The sequence below is a fragment of the Ovis aries genome, chromosome 1, assembly GCF_016772045.2.
Source record: "Ovis aries strain OAR_USU_Benz2616 breed Rambouillet chromosome 1, ARS-UI_Ramb_v3.0, whole genome shotgun sequence".
NCBI lineage: Eukaryota > Metazoa > Chordata > Mammalia > Artiodactyla > Bovidae > Ovis > Ovis aries.
The window spans coordinates 174,287,707-174,311,188 of record NC_056054.1 but is presented as its reverse complement, the minus strand read 5'-3'; the positions used below and the strand labels follow the sequence as shown (position 1 = coordinate 174,311,188).

The following is a 23,482-nucleotide window of genomic DNA, read 5'->3' as shown; positions in this document are numbered from 1 at the left end:
TTGCAAAACATTTTGTCTTCAGCAATTATTATAGTAAGATTTGATATGTGACTTTTGGGTCTGTATATTAGAGTACTGTGTTGTTGTTTTTCAGTCACTAAGTCATGTCCAACACTCTGTGACCCCACGAAATGCAGCACACCAAGCTTTCCTGTCCTTCCCTATCTCCTGGAGTTTGCTTGATCAAGCTACATTTAGAGTATTTGATTAGCTGCATTTTAAGTAGAATGACTTCTTATCATCAGTATACAACAAATCTTCAAAGAGGTTTCTCTGTTGGGAGTACATGGTTACTTTAATGTGATTGTCCAGTCAATTATGTGTGGGGTTTGACCATTTGAATATAGCAGCTGTTGACAGAATTTAACTCTCATCTGCTTTATTTTTTTAAGATACAACTTACTTTACAAGAAGGCTCTTGTTTTGATCCCCACTCTCTATTTGAGCCAGAGAATCAGCAACCCTGCCTCACTCTCCTGGAATTATCATAATGATATCAGAGCCACGTTTGAATCTCCAGGGCTGGCCTGCCTATCTAACCCTGTAGACCAGTCAATTACCAAATGCCAACTGAGCCAAATCAGCAGCATCCTGATCCTGCCTTTTCTTGGGATTTTTTCCCCAATAGACTGGATCAGAATGCTCCCCTCCTCTCAGCATATCCACCTTTGCTCCCCACTGCCTGTCCTCAGAGTCTAGAGGAACTTGCCTCTCCTCCTGACTATTCACTGTTTATTACTTTCAACAGCTGTCTCTTATTTATTCCAGATTAGACCCTCCTGCAAATCCAATCTGGTTAGCTTCTGCATGTGGATATTTTGAAACCTCAGAGCTCCTTAAAATGCACATTAAACTGTTTTGTCCATTTTATCTGGATTGATTCTTCTTTAAATTTCTAAACACAAGAATACACCCCTTTTCTCAAGGCCCAAACGCACATGGTAAAGGGCTCCCAGTCTGCCAAAAGCCAAGTAAATACCTTCAATGTCCATGTACTACAGACTGAAAGCCAGCCAGGGTGATATTTCTCTTACTCATCTCATATTGCCTGGGATTCTGTGAGGTTACTGCTGTAGTTTACCCATTCTAATTAAATTGCATTCCTGTAAGAAGTAACAAGGATCATCTCAATTAGGCTGCCACATTCGCTCACTTTAGCATAACTGACTAGCTATAATTATGTAGTACTTGCTGCCGCATTTATTAGTAGTCCATTTCTGCCTGCAACACTGTGTAATAGGCCTCAGCAAAGGTGTCTCTCTACTCTCTTCTCTTTTTTCCCTCAGTGGGAAATGGTGAATTAACTGGTTTGGGGTAAGAGTTATGCAGAACTGGCCCATCAGTGCTGAGAACTAATTGCATGAGCTGTTTCCTATAACCTCAGAGAATTCCACTTCTTTACGATACTTCCCAAATTATTTTAAACATAGTTCAGAAAGTACTTTGCTCCAGGGAGACATTTTCAGGTTTTATAAATGGCTTTCAAGTCCTGGAAAAGTGATTCAAAGCCAAGAGTTTTGTCTAGCTGTTTCCCCTTTATAGCAATCAGCTAGCTGTCTGCTTCACCTAGAGACTGAGAGAAAATGTCCTGGCAGTTGGAAGAAGAAGATAGCAATATATCTCCTTGGATAGAAAGGACACTCTGTAGAATTATATTTTGGGGGGGAAGATATTAAAGAACTTTATCAGAATTAAGAATGAATAATTGTATACCGTAATGATTGCGAGAATTGATTTTTGAAGCCGAACATTCTAGGTTCAAATCTCGTCTCCAAAAATTACTAGCTTATCACCTCTGCCTCTGGAGAAGGCAATGACACCCTACTCCAGTACTCTTGCCTGGAAAATCCCATGGATGGAGGAGCCTGGTAAGCTGCAGTCCATGGGGTCGCGAAGAGTTGGACACGACTGAGCGACTTCACTTTCACTTTTCACTTTCATGCACTGGAGAAGGAAATGGCAACCCATTCCAGAGTTCTTGCCTGGAGAATCCCAGGGACGGGGGAGCCTGGTGGGCTGCTGTCTCTGGGGTCGCACAGAGTCGGACACGACTGAAGCGACTTAGCAGCAGCAGCAGCAGCACCTGGGAATAATGAAAGTCCTACCTTTTAGTGTTGATCTGAGGCTTAAATGAATTCATATATCCAGAGTACTTAGAACAGTGCTTAGAATATAGAAACTCATTAATATGTGTTCTTAGTATTCTTAGAGTGGCCTAAATGAATAGTAGAAAACTATTGCTTAACTGTTAACTTGGAAATGTGAAAAATGTTGAGACCCATAGCTTGATTGTTGAAAGTCACTGGGAGAAATAGCACTAACCCCAAGACTCCAAAATTGATGTCACAAGAGAGGGATATTGCTGCTTCTCTTATTAATATTGTCTAATCCTATTATGCAGCAAGCATTTAAAGAATGAGTTAAATTAGCCTGCGGATTTTGGTTATAGAAATGAAATAGTTTTCTGACATCCTACACCCACACCTCAGAGACATTTTGGGTGCCAAATCCAGATCCATGGGTTCAACTTCTCAAAAACCAGCAGACAAATTTAGAAACAATGGCAAAATTGTCTGAAGTTGTCACTGTTGACCTTTACAAAAGTGTATAAAGTCTTGATTCACCACTGGCCTGCTCATTTCCTTTGCTCTTTTCAAGGTAGGTTTTTCTCTTCTTCCTTTTCCACTGGTATGCTGAATGATGAGTATGAAGACAATTTGCTATCTTTACTGCTCTTTTTACCTTGGGCGTTATTCATTATATGAACCGAAATATTTTGAGAGAAAAAAAAAAAAACAACACAATGTGTTTACTGAATAGAATCCTTCTGGGATTAGAATTTTAACAATTTTATTTTCATTATAATCTCTTGGCAAATGTATATTCCTTATTGCATTTATGCTGGAAACAATTTGTTGACAAGTCTTGTCTCCTAGTAGATTTAAATCTTGAGAACAAAAGCCACGTATTAACTGCTCAGGTATCCCAAGTATTTTGCCAGTTTTTGTCATGTGCCATGTATTCAAAAAGTATTTGTTGAATTTATTGAACTAGAATACGTACTACTCCAGTTTTATTTTAGAGAAGTGTATCTTTGAATATCTATCATGTGAAGATGTTGATTATAATTGGATTATAATTATACATAATTGAAATTCATATAATTATCCTGGGTTAAGGTCATATCATTTAGAAAAATACAAAATCAATGAGAATAATACAAATAACACCTTTGATTTATATTATACATCAACTTTTAGAGTTACTTAAATATTTAATTCATATCATTTGGGTAATAATATTACTAGAAATTCTAAACTAGGTGTTAAGCTATTATGCCAATTATTGGTCACTGACCCCAAGGAATATTTTACTAGACTATGACAATGTTCTATTCTATCTATATTTTACTATCTGAGTGTGATTTTAACTAGTGTTCTATGGGAGAATATATTTGCCTTCAACTCTAAAGCACAAAGATACAACCCCTAATCTTAGTTTTCTTCAGGTTCCTCTTCATAGATCTATCATGAGTATTTTTTCTAAACTCTGCTCAGAACTGTCCACACTTTAAGCCTAGCCCCACCGTCACTGGCTGGTGAATTTAGGCCAATTTTTTATTTTATTGGTCCCTTTCATGCTCACCTCTAAATTATGGAGCACTGAGTGAACTGATAATAACTTTTAGTTCTAAAATTCCATTGATTCAAAAATCTTGGAATATAGTTTTGACTTCTTAACAATTATTAATATTTTTCTTTAAAAAATAAGCTATTTATTTAAACCTCTATGGGGTTGCACAGAGTCAGACACAACTGAAGCGACTTAGCAGCAGCAGTAGCTGCAAGTTCAGTTTTTTTAATACAATCAACCAGTTGATTATTATTCCAATTATACTCCTTTTATACCATAGACCTAGATTTTCATTTCTCATCAAAAGTAGAGAATGGGGTGGTGATACTTTTCTAACCAAGAACATGATGCCTCCTAAGCTGAAGCTCAGCGAGAATGCTGTATGGCATCATGCTTAGGAGCATGAGCTCAGGAGTCAGACTGATGGGTCTGATTTGCTTGTTGGTTCATTTCCTAAGCATTTATGAAGGCCCTAGTCTGTGCAGATGTCTGGCATCCGCTCTGAATGGAGCAGACCTACTCCCTGTCCTAAGGTCACTTATGTTTGGTCAGGAAGCTAGAATTTCAACAGATAATACAGAATGAAGATTACCATGATACATGTAGCAAAGGAATCTAAGAACATATCTAACAGAGACACAGCCTGGAGAATGCTTCCTGGAGAAACACTGCTTAATGGAGACCCAAAGAGTAATGAGGAACTAGCCAGAGGTAGAGGGGAAGGATTGAGTGCTCCAGCTAAAGGTCACCTCCTGCATGAATGCCCAGAGATCAGAGAGTACTCCTTGGTGCTTCCTAGGAATACACCAACCAGGGCTTATCTGTCATGAGAGGATGGGAGACAGTTTGGGGATGTCAGGCAGGACAAATGCTGGAGAGCTCTGCAAACCCTGTTAATATTTTGGACTTTATCTTAAATTTAAAAAAAAGAAAAAGTGGAAAGGTTTTAAATAAGATAGTAGTATGATTGTGCCCCTGTACATGTGACCTCACTCTGGATTGGCTGCTGTCAAGAGACCAAACCAGAGAGTAAAGCAATAAGCCAAGAGAGAAATGATAATGGCCTTGATTGGGTGCTGGTGGAGAATGGGAAAATATAGATGGTTCTGATCAATATTAAGATAAAGAGTCAACAGAGCTTGCAAATGATTGGATATGAAGGTGAAGAGAGAGAGAGGAATCAAGGATGACTTTCATGTATCCAGATTCCCAACCAGAGACATCACTTACTACCTCTCCAAGTCTGTGTCTTTATAAAATGTGGGTTATTATAAATGTCTTCATAGAACTGCTATGAGATTAAAAGAGTTAATATATGTAAAGCACATAAGCCAGGGCCTGGTGTCCAATCAGTTCAGTTCAGTCACTCAGTCGTGTCTGACTCCTTGCGACCCCATGAAGCGCAGCACGCCAGGCCTTGCTGTCCATCACCAACTCCCGGAGTCCACCCAAACCCATGTCCATTGTGTTAGTGATCCCATCCAACCATCTCATCCTCTGTCGTCCCCTTCTCCTCCTGCCCTCAATCTTTCCCAGCATCAGGGTCTTTTCAAATGAGTCAGCTCATCATATCAGGTGGCCAAAGTATTGGAGTTTCAGCTTCAACATCAGGCCCTCCAATGAACACCCAGGACTGATCTCCTTCAGAATGGACTGGTTGGATCTCTTTGCAGTCCAAGGGACTCTCAAGAGTCTTCTCCAACACCACAGTTCAAAAGCATCAATTCTTCGGCGCTCAGCTTTCTTTATATTCCAACTCTCACATCCATACATGACAGAATGTTATCCATTGGAGAAGGAATGGCAAACCACTTCAGTATTCTTGGCTTGAGAACCCCATGAACAGTATGAAAAAAAATGGTGTCCAATAAATCCTCAGAAACGGTAGCTATTATTTGCTCTTATAAAATAGTGTTGCTACTGACTCCATGGGTACCATTTTAAGGCCATTTGAGATTCTTGCCTTTGGAAACTTTTATTTTTTAAATACAGTTAGAAGTGAGGGGCATGCTTCCATGGTCTGCATCACCCTGTGTGCAGCTCTATCCTAGCATTTTTCATGGGGGATTATAAGAACTGATACATGGCTCTGTAGCCCAGCCCTCAGTTGGATGGGACCTTCTTAAGGTCTTATTACTCTTTTAACACATAGTGCCTAAGAGGGCATACTTGACAATGAATACATAACAGAATTTATTTAGAATTTTTTCCTTTGGGTAAATAGCAAATAGCTGAGTACAGAGAATCAGAATTTTGATCCAAGGTGGGGAGACAGGGAGAAATGAGACAAGGTGGCAAGGTGGCGTTGGACAGGATAGAAGGGGCCCCCAGAAGCTGGGAGGCGCACCAGTGGAAGGGGGGTGCTCAAGAGGAATGTCACTGATAAAAAGCACTGTGTTTGTTGGGGATGGGTCTTTGATTAGTTAATTAGCACAGGGGAAGAGAACAGAAAGAGGAAGGTATCCCAGAACCAGGGAGTAGGATTAGAGACCAAAAAGTACCATTAGGATCTGTTCTTTGAAAGAAGATCATTAGAAAGAACAGTTTCTGTGGCGTGATGGGAGGTGGTAGGCTGGAGAGATACTTGGAGGAGGGAGAGCAGAATGGCAAGTGAGCTCTGGACCACCCAGAGATGTAGAGCTGGAATCATTATCACTTCTTGGAGTGCTCCAGGTAATAATTTGCGCAACATGCTTGATTTATAATTCAATTCACCTCAATACTTTAACATTTCTCTCCTAAGACCCAGCTTTTTTAGAAAGCTAATCTGCATGTAAATAAATAAAATGTAGGTATTATAACTGGTTAAGGGGTGGTGGATTTATGCATAAAGACGAAGTCATCAGCAGTTTTGTACCAAGTAAACCTGGCTGAGTTGAGGCATGTAACAGGTTATCCCAGCAGCATGAATATTAGGAGATAGCGGCATCTTTGTTTGTCTCTCCAGTCATGCCCCTAATTAAGAGCATCTTGTAGCATTTACCCAGATTTGTGGTGTTCAGTGGGCCTTGTAAGTAAATGTATTTCACTTACTGCCTTGAGACACATGTTCCAGCTTGTTGGGAATCATTTAAGTGCTTGATAATTCTCCCCTTCCTCTGTTGACATCCGGATAAATCCATTCTTGTTTGCAGGCACTTTGTCTCCAATTTTAATAACGGAAGAGGCTTTGTTGAGAGATTCTTAGTGTTTGTTTACTCAGAGGAATATTAATATTTCTTCTTATTACTTGCATCACGGTTTCCCAGCAATCGAAGCCTTTGAAAGTAAACACACATAATAACCTAACTTCATGAAGAACTCAAGTGAATTAATCAATTATGATGAAACCAACTTGAAAACTGTTGGGGTTGCTAACACTTTACCTCTTTTAACAAATTACTTAGTAGACATTGAGTTTCTGCTTACAGTGAGGGCAATAAAATGCCGAGGTGGTGAGGATCTCAAAGGAGACAATCTCTGTGTTCCCTCCCTCTAGACATTTATCATCTAACCCTGACTGAAAGAGGAAAGACTGCTGGAAAGACCACCTACTGTGGTCATCCATGAGAGGACTAGAGTCAGTGTGACCTAGTCAGTGTGACCAGAGCACCACCCAAGTAAATGATCCCCTTGTCTCACCTGCATCCACCCAAATACAGCTGCCACTTTGTGAATTTCTGTCCCCCCTCTCTTCTTCCCAAAGGTATTGTCCTTTATTATGGTTTCACACATCTCAGATTCTCTAATCAATTTAGCATTGAAACCCAGAACAAATGCTTGTGAATAGTAATAAGAGTAGTTAACATACACTGAAATTTTACAATGCACCAGACACTGTGCTGACTTTTATTTGTATATAATCTTCACATCATTTTAGGAGATTAAGTAAGAATCTGTATTAGGACAAAGACTGGAACATCATGTCTTCATTAAGAATTTTTGATGGCAAAGCCAGAAGCACTCTTAAGATAATTTAAGGTTGAGTGTAAAGGAAAGAATTAGGGATTTTCTGGAAGGCTATTGAAAGACTTTTTGAAAACCAAAGACAGGGACTGAATCTAGGTCTCAAAATGTCTGTAACTGTGAAAGTTATTTGGCATATAAGCAAGCAGGCTCTCTTTCCCTTTCCTCAGTCCCTTATTGCTGCTTCCCCTCCTTTTTATGATTCCTATGATTCCCTCTCTGTTGAAGCTTCTGCTGATTAGCATGCATGTGACACCACATGACCACACCACAATGCCCACCTCAACCCCAAAGTCTGCACCACTCAGTTCAAGCAAAGGACCCAGGATGAGAGTGGCATCTAAGTCCTGAATCTGTCTTCCAGGAACAGACACCCTGCTTGGATCGGGCACTCAGACTTAGTGTGTTTGCTGGGCCAGGACAACAGTGTCACCTGACAGACACAACAGCTTGCGTTTTTTTGCCTGTGGATGATGGCAGGAGCTCCTCAGAGCAGTGTGTGGGCTCAGTGGGTATGCAAAATCGTGTCTGCTAAAAGTAGCTAAAAGCTGAATAATTATAGAATCAATAGGACTTGAGGATCAATTGAGTGTGGGCCCAAGAGAGAAGAGAAATTGTAAATGACTCACAGGGTTCATTTTGAAAGATGGGAACCCTTCTGTTGAAGCAGCAGGCAGGGGATAATTGGGGAGGGATGGGACCTGTCCGAGAACAGTGTCAAGAGCAGCATAACCCAGCCTGAGGTTTTAGCTGAGTGGGAGTCATGGCCACACAAACACCTCTTCCCTTGGCTTCCGCCATCTCCTGGGCTTCTGCTACATAACCAGCACTACTCCTTCCTGGGGGATGTGAAGATTTCCTCAGCAAATCTGACTAAGTGTAACCATAATTCAAGATGGAAGGAATACCCTCACCCAACCCTGCCTGACCTAGTTCCAATCTCTAGCTCTAAGAGAGCTAAGAGTGTATTTATCCTGCCCAACCCTGCAGCGCCCAAACCTAGTATGGGCAGTTACTGATGGGCAATATGAATATATTGAGTGGAGAATAAATGGATGTTTTCAAAAAGCTATTGACAAAATACCTAGAGAGAGACAGAACCACAGAAAATACCACCAGCAATCATAAAAATAGCTGATTTCCAAACTAGTGGTTTTATTCTTAAAATTACTGGATTACTCTAGACTTAAAAGGAGGGCAACCAACTTTTTCCAGCTTACATGGGACTTTCCTGGTTTGAGCACTTCAAGTCCCAAATCCTGGGAGATACTTCAATCCCCAGCCACTCTGGAATGGCTGGTCACTCAAGCTGGTGTCACTTCTCACACAGCTGTTAACTTACCCTCTGCCAAGGGCAGCTAGGTTCTGACCAGCATGATCCTTTCCAGGCTAAGGTGAAAAGCTCACATGTCAACTCTCCTTTCACATAAGGCCTTCCCACTCCTTGTCTTCACTTGGTAACCAAGATGTTTAACTCAGGAAATTGTGTCATGTGAAAGTAAATGGGATCATGGTAGTTTGTATACTTATTTACTCTGTCCCCAAAAAAGTGAAGGCTAGAACAGAGCAGGAATAGTTGTTTGGCTGTACAACAAATGTGTATGAGTATCTAAGGCCTTTCTCTGAGTCCAGCTTTCTGAGAGAAACATTGGCTACTGCTACTACTGCTGCTAAGTCGCTTCAGTCATGTCCAACTCTGTGCGACCCCATTGACGGCAGCCCACCAGGCTCCCCCATCCCTGGGATTCTCCAGGCAAGAACTCTGGAATGGGTTGCCATTTCCTTCTCCAATGCATGAAAGTAAAAAGTGAAAGTGAAATTGCTCAGTCATGTCCGACTCTTCACGACCCCATGGGCTGCAGCCTACCAGGCTCCTCCGTCCATGGGATTTTCCAGGCAAGACTACTGGAGTGGGGTGCAATTGCCTTCTCCCTTCTCTAAGTACTCTGTAAATGGGCTTCCCTGGTAGCTCAAACAGTAAAGAATCTGCCTGCAATGCAGGAGACTTGGGTTTGATTCCCAGGTCAGGAAGATCCCCTAGAGAAGGGAAAGCCAACCCACTCCAGTATTCTTTCCTAAAGAATTCCATACACAGAGGGGACTGGCAGTCCATGGGGTCACAAAGAGTTGGATATGACTGAGTGACTAACACCCCCTGTAAATAATGGATACATATAATGTGGACTTTGTACTCACTTCAGAGGCACTCAGGTGGGTCATCCTCTTGGCTTTAGTTACTTACCTCCAAACAGTTATACTCCTAGCAATGCAGTTTCCTCCTGGATAGGGCTCCTTTCTACATCTTTAATTATGCGAAGTGGTCCAGACTAGGAAAACGATTTACATAGCTATGTGATCTGTATCTTGATGTGAGCTCTTTATCCTTGGTGTTATAATAAGAACTACTTTAAAAAATCTGTTAAATATGAAAGTACATGCACATTCCACAAATTGAAATAGACCAGAATGGTATGAAGTGTGGAGTAACTGTCTCCTCCTCCCACCTATATCCTGTCCCCACTTCCCAGATATCCGTTTCTTAGGTATCTTTCCAGGAAATACGTACATACACACACAAACACACACTCACACTCCAGGAAATTTATGGATTTCTTCCATTTCAAAGTATGCTTCCTGAGCTCTACTGTCTATTGCAGACAAGTCACCAGGAAATCACACATAGTGAGAGGAGGATACGGTTCAGTTCTCTCACAGATACAGACTCACAACTCGTCTCCCTGACTACAGCTTCTCTCTTTTTCAATCCACCCTGAATGTGCTGCCAGAACCATTTTCCTAAAATACTGCTTCCCCTCATGCCCTTGCCCAGAGTTTATGATGTTTCCTAGAGTCTATTCCAAAATTTCTCTGCCTAACTTTCAGAGCTCTCCTTTATCTATTTTATCTATCTCCATTTTATCTATTCAAGTGCTTAATATGTATTATTGTTACAAATCCTGAATCTGAACGCTTACCTGCAGAAAGGTCAGTTTTGTCTTTTCCTCCTGGAAAATATCACCCCTGATCCTATCTCTGGGCTTTGGCTCATGGACTTCTGATGAGTACTTCTATCTTGGGAAATGTCCCTACAGATTATGACTAGTCCTTGCATTGTGTAGGGAAGGAAAGTGAACATAGAGAAATTGTGACTTTCTGTTACAGCATAAACTGTATGCTTATATTCTAGCAGCAATAAAACTAACTCTTGGGCTGGACCAGTAGACTTTGCTCTAAACCACACTCCAGAAATGCTGTCATGGATGCACCCAAGTCACCACAAAGCAGAAAATAGATTAAGTGCCATAAAATAAATGATTCAGTTCAGTTCAGTCACTCATCATGTCTGACTCTTTGCGACCCCATGAATTGCAGCACACCAGGCCTCCCTGTCCATCACCAACTCCCGGAGTTCACTCAAATTCATGTCCATCGAGTCGGTGATGCCATCCAGCCATCTCATCCTCTGTTGTCCCCTTCTCCTCCCACCTTCAATCTTTCCCAGCATCAGGGTCTTTTCCAATGAGTCAACTCTTCGCATGAGGTGGCCAAAGTATTGGAGTTTCAGCTTTAGCATCAGTCCTTCCAAAGAACACCCAGGATCGATCTCCTTTAGGATAGACTGGTTGGATCTCCTTGCAGTCCAAGGAACTCTCAAGAGTCTTCTCCAACACCACAGTTCAAAAGCATCAATTCTTTGGCGCTCAGCTTTGTTCACAGTCCAACTCTCACATCCATACATGACCACTGGAAAAACCATAGCCTTGACTAGACAGACCTTTGTTAGCAAAGTAATGTCTCTGCTTTTGAATATGCTGTCTAGGTTGGTCATAACTTTCCTTCCAAGGAGCAAGCGTCTTTTAATTTCATGGCTGCAATCACCATCTGCAGTGATTTTGGAGCCCAAAAAATAAAGTCTGACACTGTTTCCACTATTTCCCCATCTATTTGCCATGAAGTGATGGTACTGGATGCCATGACCTTCATTTTCTGAATGTTGAGCTTTAAGCCAACTTTTTCACTCTCCTCTTTCACTTTTGTCAAGAGGCTTTTGAGTTCCTCTTCACTTTTCTGCCATAAGGGTGGTGTCATCTGCATATCTGAGGTTATTGATATTTCTCCTGGCAATTTGATTCCAGCTTGTGCTTCTTCCAGCCCAGCGTTTATCATGATGTATTCTGCATGTAAGTTAAATAAGCAGGGCGACAATATATGATTAGGCTTGTTAATTTTCATGCATGTGTGAAGTAGCAAGTGATTGCAGTTCATTCAGAAGGGAATAGACCATGGAGCTCTTCAGTCATGAGGTAAATCAGAGCTAAGCCACCTTGGAAAGTCCTCTACCTTCTCATCTATAAAACTGGACTACTAAGACTTGCTCATGCAAATGAGTGGAGAGGAAAAAACCTAAGAACTTTTTGGTCCAATTAGAATGACCTCTCATTTGGGATTGTGACAGCCTAGATTTGTTTCTTCTCATTTTCAAATGTGAAGTGTGCAGATTAAAGATAAAATAAGTGAAGTGTAGGGTATAGCGTGAACATGCAATGAATTTAGTCCTGATAATTTGCCCAGCAACCCAGTCCATCCAAGGCTGGACACTGCCTGGCTCGAGCTGATGTACTCCTTACTCTGTTCACTCTGTTCACCACGAAGCCTGCTTCCCTCCTCTGGCACGTGCTGTCCTAGCTGCTGCTGCTGCTGCTGCTGAGTCGCTTCAGTCGTGTCCGACTCTGTGTGACCCCATAGATGGCAGCCCACCAGGCTCCCCCATCCCTGGGATTCTCCAGGCAAGAACACTGGAATGTGTTGCCATTTCCTTCTCCAAGGCATGAAAGTGAAAAGTGAAAGTGAAGTCGCTCAGTCGTGTTCGACTCTTAGTGACCCCATGGACTGCAGCCCACCAGCTCCCTAAATGTCTACCAGCAGTTTCATGTACTGCCTGCTCCCAGACACTCACCTCTGCTGCAGTACTCACCTTTTTGTTCCTTATTCACTAATGCTGAGCATTTGTCTGAAAAACATCCCTCTTTGCTGCCATGATCTGGCCACGATGCACCATCTTCCTGGGTGTACCTGGATACCTGCAAGCCTTTCCTCTACTCCTACAAGGGCCCTAGTGTCCATAACCCTCTGTTTCTCTGTCTTCTCCATCCCACCACCCACCAGGGTCAGAGCTCTGGGCTTCAGGGTTGCATAATGACTTTTATAGGCTGTGGGCATTTTTGTCTTTGCGGGTTCCTTCCTTCACAAAAAGTACTAAAAATTGGATTTTACAACCGTGTTGGTTGATACAAAGACTGATTAATATAATCCAGGCTGGTTTCATCATCATAGGTCATTAATATTATTTTCACATATTTCTTCTGCTGTTTTTTTTAAACCACTTTAAAGTCTTTAATTTGTTATAATATTGTTTCCATTTTATATTTCGGTTTTTTGGCCACAAAGCATGTGGGATCTTAGCTCCCTGACCAGAGGTCAAACCCACACCCCCTGCATTAGGAGGCAAAGTCTTAACCACTAGATCACCAGGGAAGTCCCTTTTTCTTCTGCTTTTAGAAGAAATTAAAATATTTTTGTGGCCCCCTAAAAGCATTGTGGACTCTAGGCATTGAACTTGCTGTGCCACCTGCATAAATGGATCCTGCTAGAGTCAGACTCTTTGTGTACAGCTTCATCATATACTTGAGACATGGCAGAAAGGTAGTTAAAAAGAAAACTCAACCCTTGATTGTCTGTCTATGGTGAATAATTTATCCCCTCAGTTCCTGATGCCTCCTTTCCCCTGGTTCCTTCCTACACCTGTCTTCTGCAGAGTGAATCTTTTCGGCTCACTTTAAGGTCTCGGCCTGACTGGGAGGATCACTTTAAGAAGGATGGACCTGTCGGAGCTTGGTGAGGCTGCGGCCTTCCTCAGGATAAGCAAGGATGAGCTGCTTCTGCTTAAGGCCATGGCCTTTGATGGTAAGTCTTGCGGCAGCTGCTAGCTTCACTTTATTTTACTGCTCCTGGGTGGCAACTGAGATATCAGAGTGGAGGAGCTGTCATTTCTGGAGCCTAACTTATTTGCTTGGAGTGCAGTCTGTCTCTGTGAACCTCTGAGCAATTGAGGAGTTCAGGGTGTGGAGGGTAAAGATGGGGGTTTGTGAGGAAGAGCAGGAGGCCTGTGAGGCAGCCAAGACCCTGGTTCTGGTTGCTATGACAGGTTTTCTCTCTAAGGAAGCACTGTTACAACACAGTAGTAGATATAACGGTTACCTGAGTTAAATTCACCCATTCCAGTCCATTTTAGTTCACTGATTCCTAAAATGTCGATGTTCACTCTTGCCATCCGTTTTACCACTGCAAATTTTGCCTTGATTCATGGACCTGACATTCCAGGTTCCTATGCAATATTGCTCTTTATAGCATTGGGCTTTACTTCCATCACCGGTCACATCCACAACTGGGTGTTGTTTTTGCTTTGGCTCCTTCTCTTTGTTCTTTCTGGAGTTATTTATTCACTGATCTCCAGTAGCATGTTGGCCTCCTACTGACCTGGGGAGTTCATCTTTCAGTGTCCTATCTTTTTGCCTTTTCACGCTGTTCATGGGGTGCTCAAGGCAAGAATACTGAAGTGGTTTGCCATTCCCTTCTCCAGGGGACCATGTTTTGTCAGAACTCTCCACCAAGACCCATCCATCTTGGGTGGCCCTTGGGCATGGCTTAAAGTTTCACTGAGTCAGACAAGTCTGTGGTCCATGTGATCAGTTTGGTTAGTTTTCTGTGACTGTGGTTTTCATTCTGTCTGCCCTCTGATGGCTAAGGATAAGAGGCTTATGGAAGTTTCCTGATGGGAGAGACTGACTGTGGGGGAAACTGAATCTTGTTCTGATGGGAAGGGCTACGCTCAGTAAAACTTTAATCCAATTTTCTGTTGATGGCCAGGGCTGTGTTCCCTCTTGTTGTTTGACCTAAGGCCAAAGTATGGTGGAGGTGATGGAGATAATAGAGACCTCCTTCAAAAGTTCCCATGCATGCACTGCTGCACTCAGTGCCCCAACACTGAAGCAGGCCCCTGCCGACCCACCCCTCTACCGGAGACTCCTGGACACTCACGGGCAAGTCTGGGTCAGTCTCTTGTGGGGTCACTCCTCCTTTCTCCTGGATACTGGTGCATACACACAAAGTTTTGTTTGTGTCCTCCAAGAATCTGTTTCCCCAGTTGTGTGTAAGTTCTAAGCTCTATGGTGGGATTAATGGCAACCTCCTCCAAAAGGGCTTATGCCATACCTAGGTCTGCTACATCCAGAGCCCTTGCCACTGTGGCAGGCCACTGCTGATGCATACCTCTGCAGGAGACACTCAAAAACAGTGCTGGCTCAGTCTCTGTGGGCTCTCTGGGTCCTGTTGCACACAAGGTTTGTTTGATCCCTCTGAGCATCTCTGGCGGTTATGAGGTTTGATTCTAAATGTGATTTCCTCCCTCCTACCGTCTTGCAGGGGCTTCTCCTTTGCCCTTGGATGTAGGGTATCTTTTTTTTGGTAGGATCCAACATTCTCCTGACGATGGCTCTTCAGCAGCGAATTGTAACTTTGGAGTTCTCTCAGGAGAAGATGAGCGCACACCCTTCTACTCCACCATCTTATAGATGGGTGACAATTGTATCTACTACTGTGGCGAGAATCCCTTAGAAGAAATGGAGTAGCCATCATAGTCAACAAAAGAGTCCAAAATGCAGTCCTTGGATGCAGTCTCAAAAACAACAAAATGATCTCTGTTCATTTCCAAGGCAAACTATTCAATATCACAGCAATCCAAGTCTATGGCCCAACCAGTAATGCTGAAGAAACTGAAGTTGAATGGTTCTATGAAGACCTACAAGACCTTCTAGAACTAACACCTGAAAAAGATGTCCTTTTTATTATAGGGGACTGGCATGCAAAAGTAGAAAGTCAAGAAACACCTGGAGTAATAGGCAAATTTGGCTTTGGACTACAAAATGAAGCAGGTCAAAGGCTAATGGAGTTTTGCCAAAAGAATGCACTGGTCATAGCAAACACTCTCTGCCAACAACACAAAAGACTCTACACATGGACATAACCAGGTGATCAATACCGAAATCAGATTGATTATATTCTTTTCAGCCAAAGATGGAGAAGCTCTATACAGTCAGCAAAAACAAGACTGGGAACTGACTGTGGCTCAGATCATGAACTCCTTATTGCCAAATTCAGACTAAAATTGAAGAAAGAAGGGAAAACCACTAGACCATTCAGGCATGACCTAAATCAAATCCCTTGTGATTATACAGTGGGAGTGACAAATAGATTCAAGGGGTTAGTTTGATAGAGAGAGTGCCTGAAGAACTATGGACAGAGGTTCATGACATTGTACAGGAGGCAGTGATCAAGACCATCCTCAAAAAAAGAAATGCAAAAAGGCAAAATGGTCATCTGAAGAGGTCTTACAAATAGCTGAGAAAAGAAGAGAAGCTAAAGGCAAAGAAGAAAAGGAAAGATATACCCATTTGAATTCAGAGTTCCATAGAATAGCAAGGACAGATAAGAAAGCCATCCTCAGTGATCAATACAAAGAAACAGAGGAAAACAATAGAATGGGAAACACTAGAGGTCTCTTCAAGAAAATTACAAATATAAGGGAACATTTCATGCAAAGATGGGCACAGTAAAGGACAGAAATGGTATGGACCTAACAGAAGCAGAAGATATTAGGAAGAGGTGGTAAGAATATACAGAAGAACTATACAAAAAAGACCTTCATGACCCAGATAACCATGATGGTGTGATCACTCATCTAGAGCCAGACATCCTGGAATGCGAAGTCAAGTGGGCCTTAGGAAACATCACTACGAACAAAGCTAGTGAAGGTGATGGCATTCCAGTTGAGCTATTTCAAATCCTAAAAGATGATGCTATAAAAGTGCTGCACTCAATATGCCAGCAAATTTGGAAAACTCAGCAGTGACCACTGGACTGGAAAAGGTCAGTTTTCATTCCAATCCCCAAAAAAGGCATTGCCAAAGAATGATGAAACTACCAGACAATTGTATTTATCTCACACACTAGCAAAGCACTGCTCAAAATTCTCCAAGCCAGCTTCAACAGAACATGAACCATGAACTTCCAGATAGTCAAGTGGGATTTAGAAAAGGCAGAGGAACCAGAGATCAAATTGTCAACATCTGCTGAATCATCAAAAAAGCAAGAGAGTTCTAGAAAAACATCTACTTCTGCTTTATTGACTACACCAAAGCCTTTGACTGTATGGATGGATCACAACAAACTGTGGAAAATTCTGAAACAGATTGGAATACCAGACCACCTGACCTGCCTCCTGAGAAATCTATATGCAGGTCAAGAAGCCAAAGTTAGAACTGGACATAGAACAACAGACTAGTTCCAAATTAGGAAAGGAGTACGTCAAGGCTATATATTGTCACCCTGCTTATTGAACTTATATGCAGAGTAAATTATGTGAAATACCAGGCTGGATGAAGACAAGCTGCAATCAAGCTTTGAAGGGAGAAATATCAATAACCTCAGATATGCAGATGACACCACCCTTATGGCAGAAAGCAAAGAACTAAAAAGCCTCTTGATGAAAGTGAAAGAGGAGAGTTAAAAATTTGACTTAAAACTCAACATTCAGAAAACTAAGATCATGGCATCTGGTCCCATCACTTCATGGCAAATAGATGGGGAAACAGTGGAAACATTGTCAGACTTTTATTTTGGGGGCTCCAAAATCACTGCAGATGGTGACTGCAGCCATGAAATTAAAAGACACTTACTCCTTGGAAAAAAAGCTATGACCAACCTAGACAGCATATTCAAAAGCAGAGACATTACTTTGCCAACAAAGGTCGGTCTAGTCAAAGCTAAGGTTTTTCCAGCGGTCATGTATGGATGTGAGAGTTGGACTATAAAGAAAGCTGAGCACCAAAGAATTGATGTTTTTGAACTGTGGTGTTGGAGAAGACTCTTGAGAGTGCCTTGGATTAAGTAGAAATCAAACCAGTCGATCCTAAAGGAAATCAGACCTGGTTATTCATAGGAAGGACTGATGCTAAAGCTGAAGCTCCAATACTTTGACCACCTGATGTGAAGAACTGACTCATTGGAGAAGACCCTGATACTAGGAAAGATTGAAGGTGGGAGCAGGAGGGGATGACAGAGGATGAGATGGTTGGATGGCATTACTGACTCGATGGCCATGAATTTGAGTAAACTCCTGAAATTGGTGATGGACAGGGAAGCCTGGCATGCTGCAGTCCATGGGGTCACAAAGAATCAGACACGGCTAAGCTACTGAACTGAACTGATTACAACACAGATATGCCCAGGTGGGCCCTAGATAAAACCTTTCTCAGAAGCCTCTTTGTGTGGTTAAATAGCAGGGTAAAGAGAGGGGCTGAGGTTAGACCTTAGGGGTTGGTGCACTGGGAAGAAGAATAAAGGAAGAGGCTCCAGGAAGGTGGATGAGACAGAAGTTGTCCCGGGCCCTCCTCAGGTTTTGCTGATGCTGGAACTTTGCCCCCTGGCTGTCTTCTAGATCAGGAGGGTCACTCAGCCAACACTAAACAGAAGATAATTGGGAGACTTGCTCTCCCTGATGAATAATTTCTTGGTAGTTACAGCAAGAACAAGGTTAATGAGGATTTATCCATAAGATAAAGGCTGAGTACTACATTAAAATCTCTAAATGTTCCCCCCCGCCGCCTTTCTTGACATGTCTGGGTTACATGGTTGTCTTCTGAATTTTGGTTATTTGGAGATTTAGAGTCAGATTCAGAGTGTGATCCAGCATCAAGACACTTATATATCTCAATTCAAAAAAAAAAGTGCTCAACAGTGCAGCATAAACCCTGACTGAGAGTCATTCTAGTACTCCGAAGTAGTCAACATTCGAGTTTAATATAACCAATTATAATTCAAGCCAGTTAGGCAGGATATTCTATTTCCATCATAGACCAGTCCTGGATCAGTTCCCAGTTTCCAGTCATTGGGTTTCATTTCTGTGATTGGATTTACAGGAGCTAATTATAATCCATCAAATCATATACAATAACAGAACTACCCCTGAGGTCAGAAGTGGTCATGCAGAAGCTCATCACAGGTAGTTAGATAATGAGGGACAAGATCCTAGTAGTGCCAGGAGAAAGTCAAAATGCCAAAGCATCTGAGATAATTGGATGATACAATTTAGAATCAGCACAGTAAAAATTACTTAAAATATCACAGTCCACACAATTTCTAATTAATTTTTTTTTTTTTTTTTTGGTCAAACAGTCCTTTCTCATAGAAATGCACTGGAAGCACAAAGAGAGTCAGCAGAAGTTTTCCATCCTCTTGGACCAGTAGACAATGGAGTATGCTTTTTGAACTCAGGCCAAATGGAAGCAGTGTGATAAGAGTATTTGCCAAGTAGGGCTTACCTGGTGACTCAGACAGTAAAGAATCTTCCTGCAATGCAGGAGACCTGGTACTCCACCCCTGGGTCAGGAAGATCCCTGGAGAAGGAAATGGCAACCCCGTCCAATATTCTTGCCTGGAGAATTCTATGGACAGAGGAGCCTGGCAGGCTACAGTCCATGGGATCACAAAGAGTCAGACACAACTGAGTGACTAACACTTTCAATTTGCTTTCAATCCCCTGTCCTTGATTCTTTCTGGCAGTCTAATTAGAGCAAATCACTTTACCTTACTGAGCCTCAGTTTCCTCATCTTTAAAATGGGACCATCTGTTTTCTCTGCCTACCTTCCTCCATGAGGATCAAATAAAGACAATAATGTGAAAAACAAACACAACACATTATTATAATACCTGGGAAAGAAAGCCGGAATCACTGGCTATCAGGGAGGAAGTGTGCTTTCAGAAATAGAAACAAAACACCATTTCAAGGTAAAGGCAAGTGATTTTTATAGAAAAAGTAAACTATTTAAATAACTTCAAAACTAAATATAGTGCTACTCCAATTTTAATCAGTATCATAGAAAACAGACTGGAAAAGAATGCTTCAGATAGATAACAGTTGTTATCTCTGAGTTCCATTATGGATGATTATTTAATTTCTTTTTCTTGATACAGTTCTCTACTTTTAAAGCTTTTTTGCAATACACATATGTTCCCTTTATCTTGGAAAAGGTATTTAATCATCTAAAAGTATGAAATCATAGAGATAAAACTCCTGAGTGTTCAGATGAGAAAACTAACGCTCAAAGAGTTGAGACCATTGTCTCACATATTTTTAAGCCAGGCCTAAAATCCAGGCAGCCTGAATCAAAGCCATTGCCCTCTGTTTCCATCCTTGCAATTATTCATGAGAATGCAAAGAAAAGTTGACTGAGTTCATTTACTTCATCTTCAAAACCATCCCGCCCTGAGACTGGGTCTTGGGTAGTTAAGTGCTTCTGAAAATTCTTCTCTTCCACAGTTTCCAGGGCTGATAAAAGAAAGAACTAATCAAGAGGCTGATAAAAGAAAGAACTAATCATGAACCTTATTTTTGAGGGAAAAATTGGAGGGAAAAAAGCCCAGCATATAAGATAGAGGAAGAACGTTTTAGTGGAAAAGTTCTGACTTGGGAGGTAAATGATCTAATTTCTACAGTCATTATTTTAATGACTGCCACTAATTATCTATGTGACTCTGGACAACTTCCTTAATCTCTTGTCCTAGGTTCTTTTTCTAATAAATAACAAAAGGAAAATCTGTGCCAGATGGTACCCCTGTTTCATTCAAGTAATAACACTTGGTTTATAAACACAGGCGGGGCAGGCAGCTCAGGACCACGGAGTGTGCATACTCTTGTGTTGTGAGCGCTCAAGCGAACGTGGCTCCCGGGAACCCTGGCTCTGTGTCCTCTTCATTGCGCTTGCCCAGTGTGAGTGGCACCAAGCTGGACATGGAGCCGCAGCAGAGGTCCCCATTGGTGGAAGTGAAGGGGAGAGTAGAGCTGAACAGACCCCCGCCCAAGGCCACTTCCTGGCTGTCTCTCTTGGGAGGCAGGCTGAAGAGGAGGCCTGACCAGATGGAGGAGGCCTTGAAGCCTGAGAAGAAAATAACAGGAGGCCTGGGCTGCAGTCTGGGAGGCCCCACTGGCTGAGCGGGAAAAATGTCTCCACGGGCTCGAGCCGGCAGTTACATAAGCAACTGCAGGAACTCAAAGGCAACATCTGTGTGTTCTGCTGGTTCCCCCCCATCCTTCCAGGGGAGTCCACCCCACCGCCTGGCTTTCTCCAGTTTCCCTCTGGCCCCTGTGGGCCCTCTGACCCTCCAACCCGCCTCAGCCTCTCCTGGTCTGACAAGCAGTGTGGGACCCTGAGTGGGGCGCCAGCTGCCCCTACCCACCATGACTTCTCCTTTGACCAGGTTTTCCCACCAGGGAGTGGACAGGATGAAGTGTTTGAGGAGATTTCTATGCTTGTCCAGTCAGCCCTGGATGGCTATCCAGTGTGCATCTTTGCCTATGGACAGACAGGCAGTGGTAAGACCTTCACCATCGGGGGTGGGCCTAGGGGAGACCCCCAGATGGAGGGGCTGATCCCTTGGGCCCTGCGGCACCTCTTTTCTGTGGCCCAGGAACTAAGTGGCCAGGGCTGGACCTACAGTTTTGTGGCAAGTTACTTAGATCTACAGCGAGACTGTCTGAGACCTACTGGCCACTGGGACCCGGAAGGGCCAAGGAGGTGAATGTGTGATTCACCAGGCAGGGCCAGGCAGCGAGGAGCTTAATGTCACTGGCATGCGCTATGTTCCGGTCTCCTGTGAGAGAGAGACTAGCCCACCAGAACTGGGCTGTCGCCCGTACAGTCCAGAAGGAGCGCTCCTCATGTATCACAGTGTGTTTCAGCTGCAGATCTCTGGGGAACATGCTGGCCGAGGCCTGCAGTGTGCAGCCCCCCTCAGCTTTGTGGACTTGGCTGGGAGTGAGCAGCTAGACCCTGGCTTATCCCTCGGCCCTGGGGAGCAGGAACACCTTCGGGAAACGCATGCCATTAATAGCAGCCTGTCCACGCTGGGGCTGGTCACCATGGCCTTGAGCAACAAGGAGTCCCATGGGCCTTACTGAAACAGCAAGCTCATCTACCTGCTTTAGAACTCTCTGAGTGGCAGTGCTAAGATGCTCATGTTTGTGAACATTTCTCCCCTAGAAGATAATGTCTCCAAGTCCCTCAACTCCCTACACTTTGCCTCCTAGGTGAACCAGTGTGTTATTGGTACTGCCCAGGTCAATAAGAAATGAAGATGGATCTAGATTTTGTGTGTGTGTGTGTGTGTATGTGTGAGACACATAGGGGGTGGTGTGGAGGGTGTTTTATTGGGAGAGAGCACTGAGACCTGGGTCTATCAAATAAAGAAGAGAATTTTAAAATATAGTACCTTTCCCTTAAATGCACACAATATATGCAAATGGTGCTTTTCAAAAACAAGCCTATTTTCATAAACACAGTTCAGTTCAGTTGCTCAGTCGTGTCCAACTCTTTGCGACCCCACGGACTGCAACACGCAAGGCCCCCTGTCCATCACCAACTCCCAGAGTTTACCCAAAATCATGTCCATTGAGTCGGTGATGCCATCTAACCATAAACACAACACAAAGCAAAATTAGTTTTTGCAAGAAGATCCAATGATAGATACAATTAAAGGCAGTATTTAAAACGCAAGCAAGTAGAAGCAAATGCAAACTCAACCAGGAAAACAAAAATTCTCTTGCCCAGCAGTTTGAGGGGTGAATTGGTTGTAATCAGGGAAATGAAAAGAGAGTACAGTGGAGGTTGTGACAGCAAGGAAGTAGGAAGCAGAGATTCTTTTCAGAGACAGACGTGATGGCAGAGGGGTGCATGCTGCCCAGTTTCAACTCTTTCTCACACTCTATCCTCAAGTCCTACCGTTTATCTCTGGGGGGTCGTCTGGTGAAGCTGCCTGTCCTGCAGGAGTGAGGCTTCCTAGCTATTGTGGTTCCTGGGTTGGGGAGATGGGATGGAGTTGACACTACCCTCCAATGCCAAGGCTGCAGTGGCGCCTTCTCTATGCCTCCCACCACCATGGACTTGGATTTTCCTTCTTCCAGCCAAATGCTCTCCTTCCTACCTCTCCCCGTCTACCTGAGCTTCTGATAAGACTCACTGGCATACATACACTATCATGTGTAAGATAGCTGGTGGGAAGGTGCTGCGTAGCACAGGCAGCTCAGTGCTCTGTGTTGACCTAGAGGGGTGTGATGGAGGGAGGGAGGGGATATATGTATACGTATAACTGATTCATGGTGTTGTATGGCAAAAACTAACACTATATTGTAAAGCAATTCTACTCCAATTAAAAATATAAAAACAAAAGATAAATAAAAAATAAAATCCATTAGTTAAAAAAGACTCACTTTCTTTTCAAAGTGTGTTTCTTATTCATCTTCCCTGGCTATCTGCCTCAGGTGGAAGAGGAGCTGAGAAGCATCTCAGTGAGGCCAAGAGAAGCTGCCTCAGCTGCTCGTAAGAATTCTGGCTTGTTTCACCCAGAGCCTCTTGTTGGTTAATCCCTTTGTAGGGCTGCTTTGCTAACGTGTGAGACATGGAGCAGAGGAGGCAGAGAGAAAGAAAAAAAATAATATATGGGGAAAGTATGAATCAGTTAAGATGTATGACAGAAATAACTCATTCTCTCTCCTCAATCATCCCCCGCCTCCAATTCTACCATATAATGTCTTTATTATTAATGCTTTCATTCCAAAATAAGGTCTAAAGAAACCCTGACAGACAGACATGCACAGTAATCTAAATTTTCACTTAGTTGTAACCAGACTTTTCTTGAGTGATGTTTTTTGGAGAGGAGCTAGAAAGGGTAAGAGCACCAGGCCAATCGCCCAGCACCTGGAGCTGTTAGTGGGAGGTAAATGCTGGGGAT

The 23,482-nt window shown here is 42.8% G+C and overlaps 1 protein-coding gene and 1 pseudogene across 2 annotated transcripts in view; both read left to right on the top strand.

Annotated features, from left to right (window-relative positions):
• The first annotated feature begins 13,454 nt into the window (after positions 1-13,454).
• MYH15 (myosin heavy chain 15) overlaps positions 13,455-23,482 on the top strand; it is a 152,066-nt gene continuing 142,038 nt past the window's right edge. Inside the window, exon 1 of one of the 2 annotated variants that reach the window (XM_060404248.1) lies at positions 13,455-13,542. In XM_060404248.1, coding sequence (XP_060260231.1) covers positions 13,455-13,542 — 88 coding nt within the window. The remainder of the gene's footprint in view (positions 13,543-23,482) is intronic. The other variant, XM_060404253.1, reaches the window with a different exon arrangement.
• Positions 15,127-21,827, top strand: LOC105613641 (kinesin-like protein KIFC1; annotated as a pseudogene).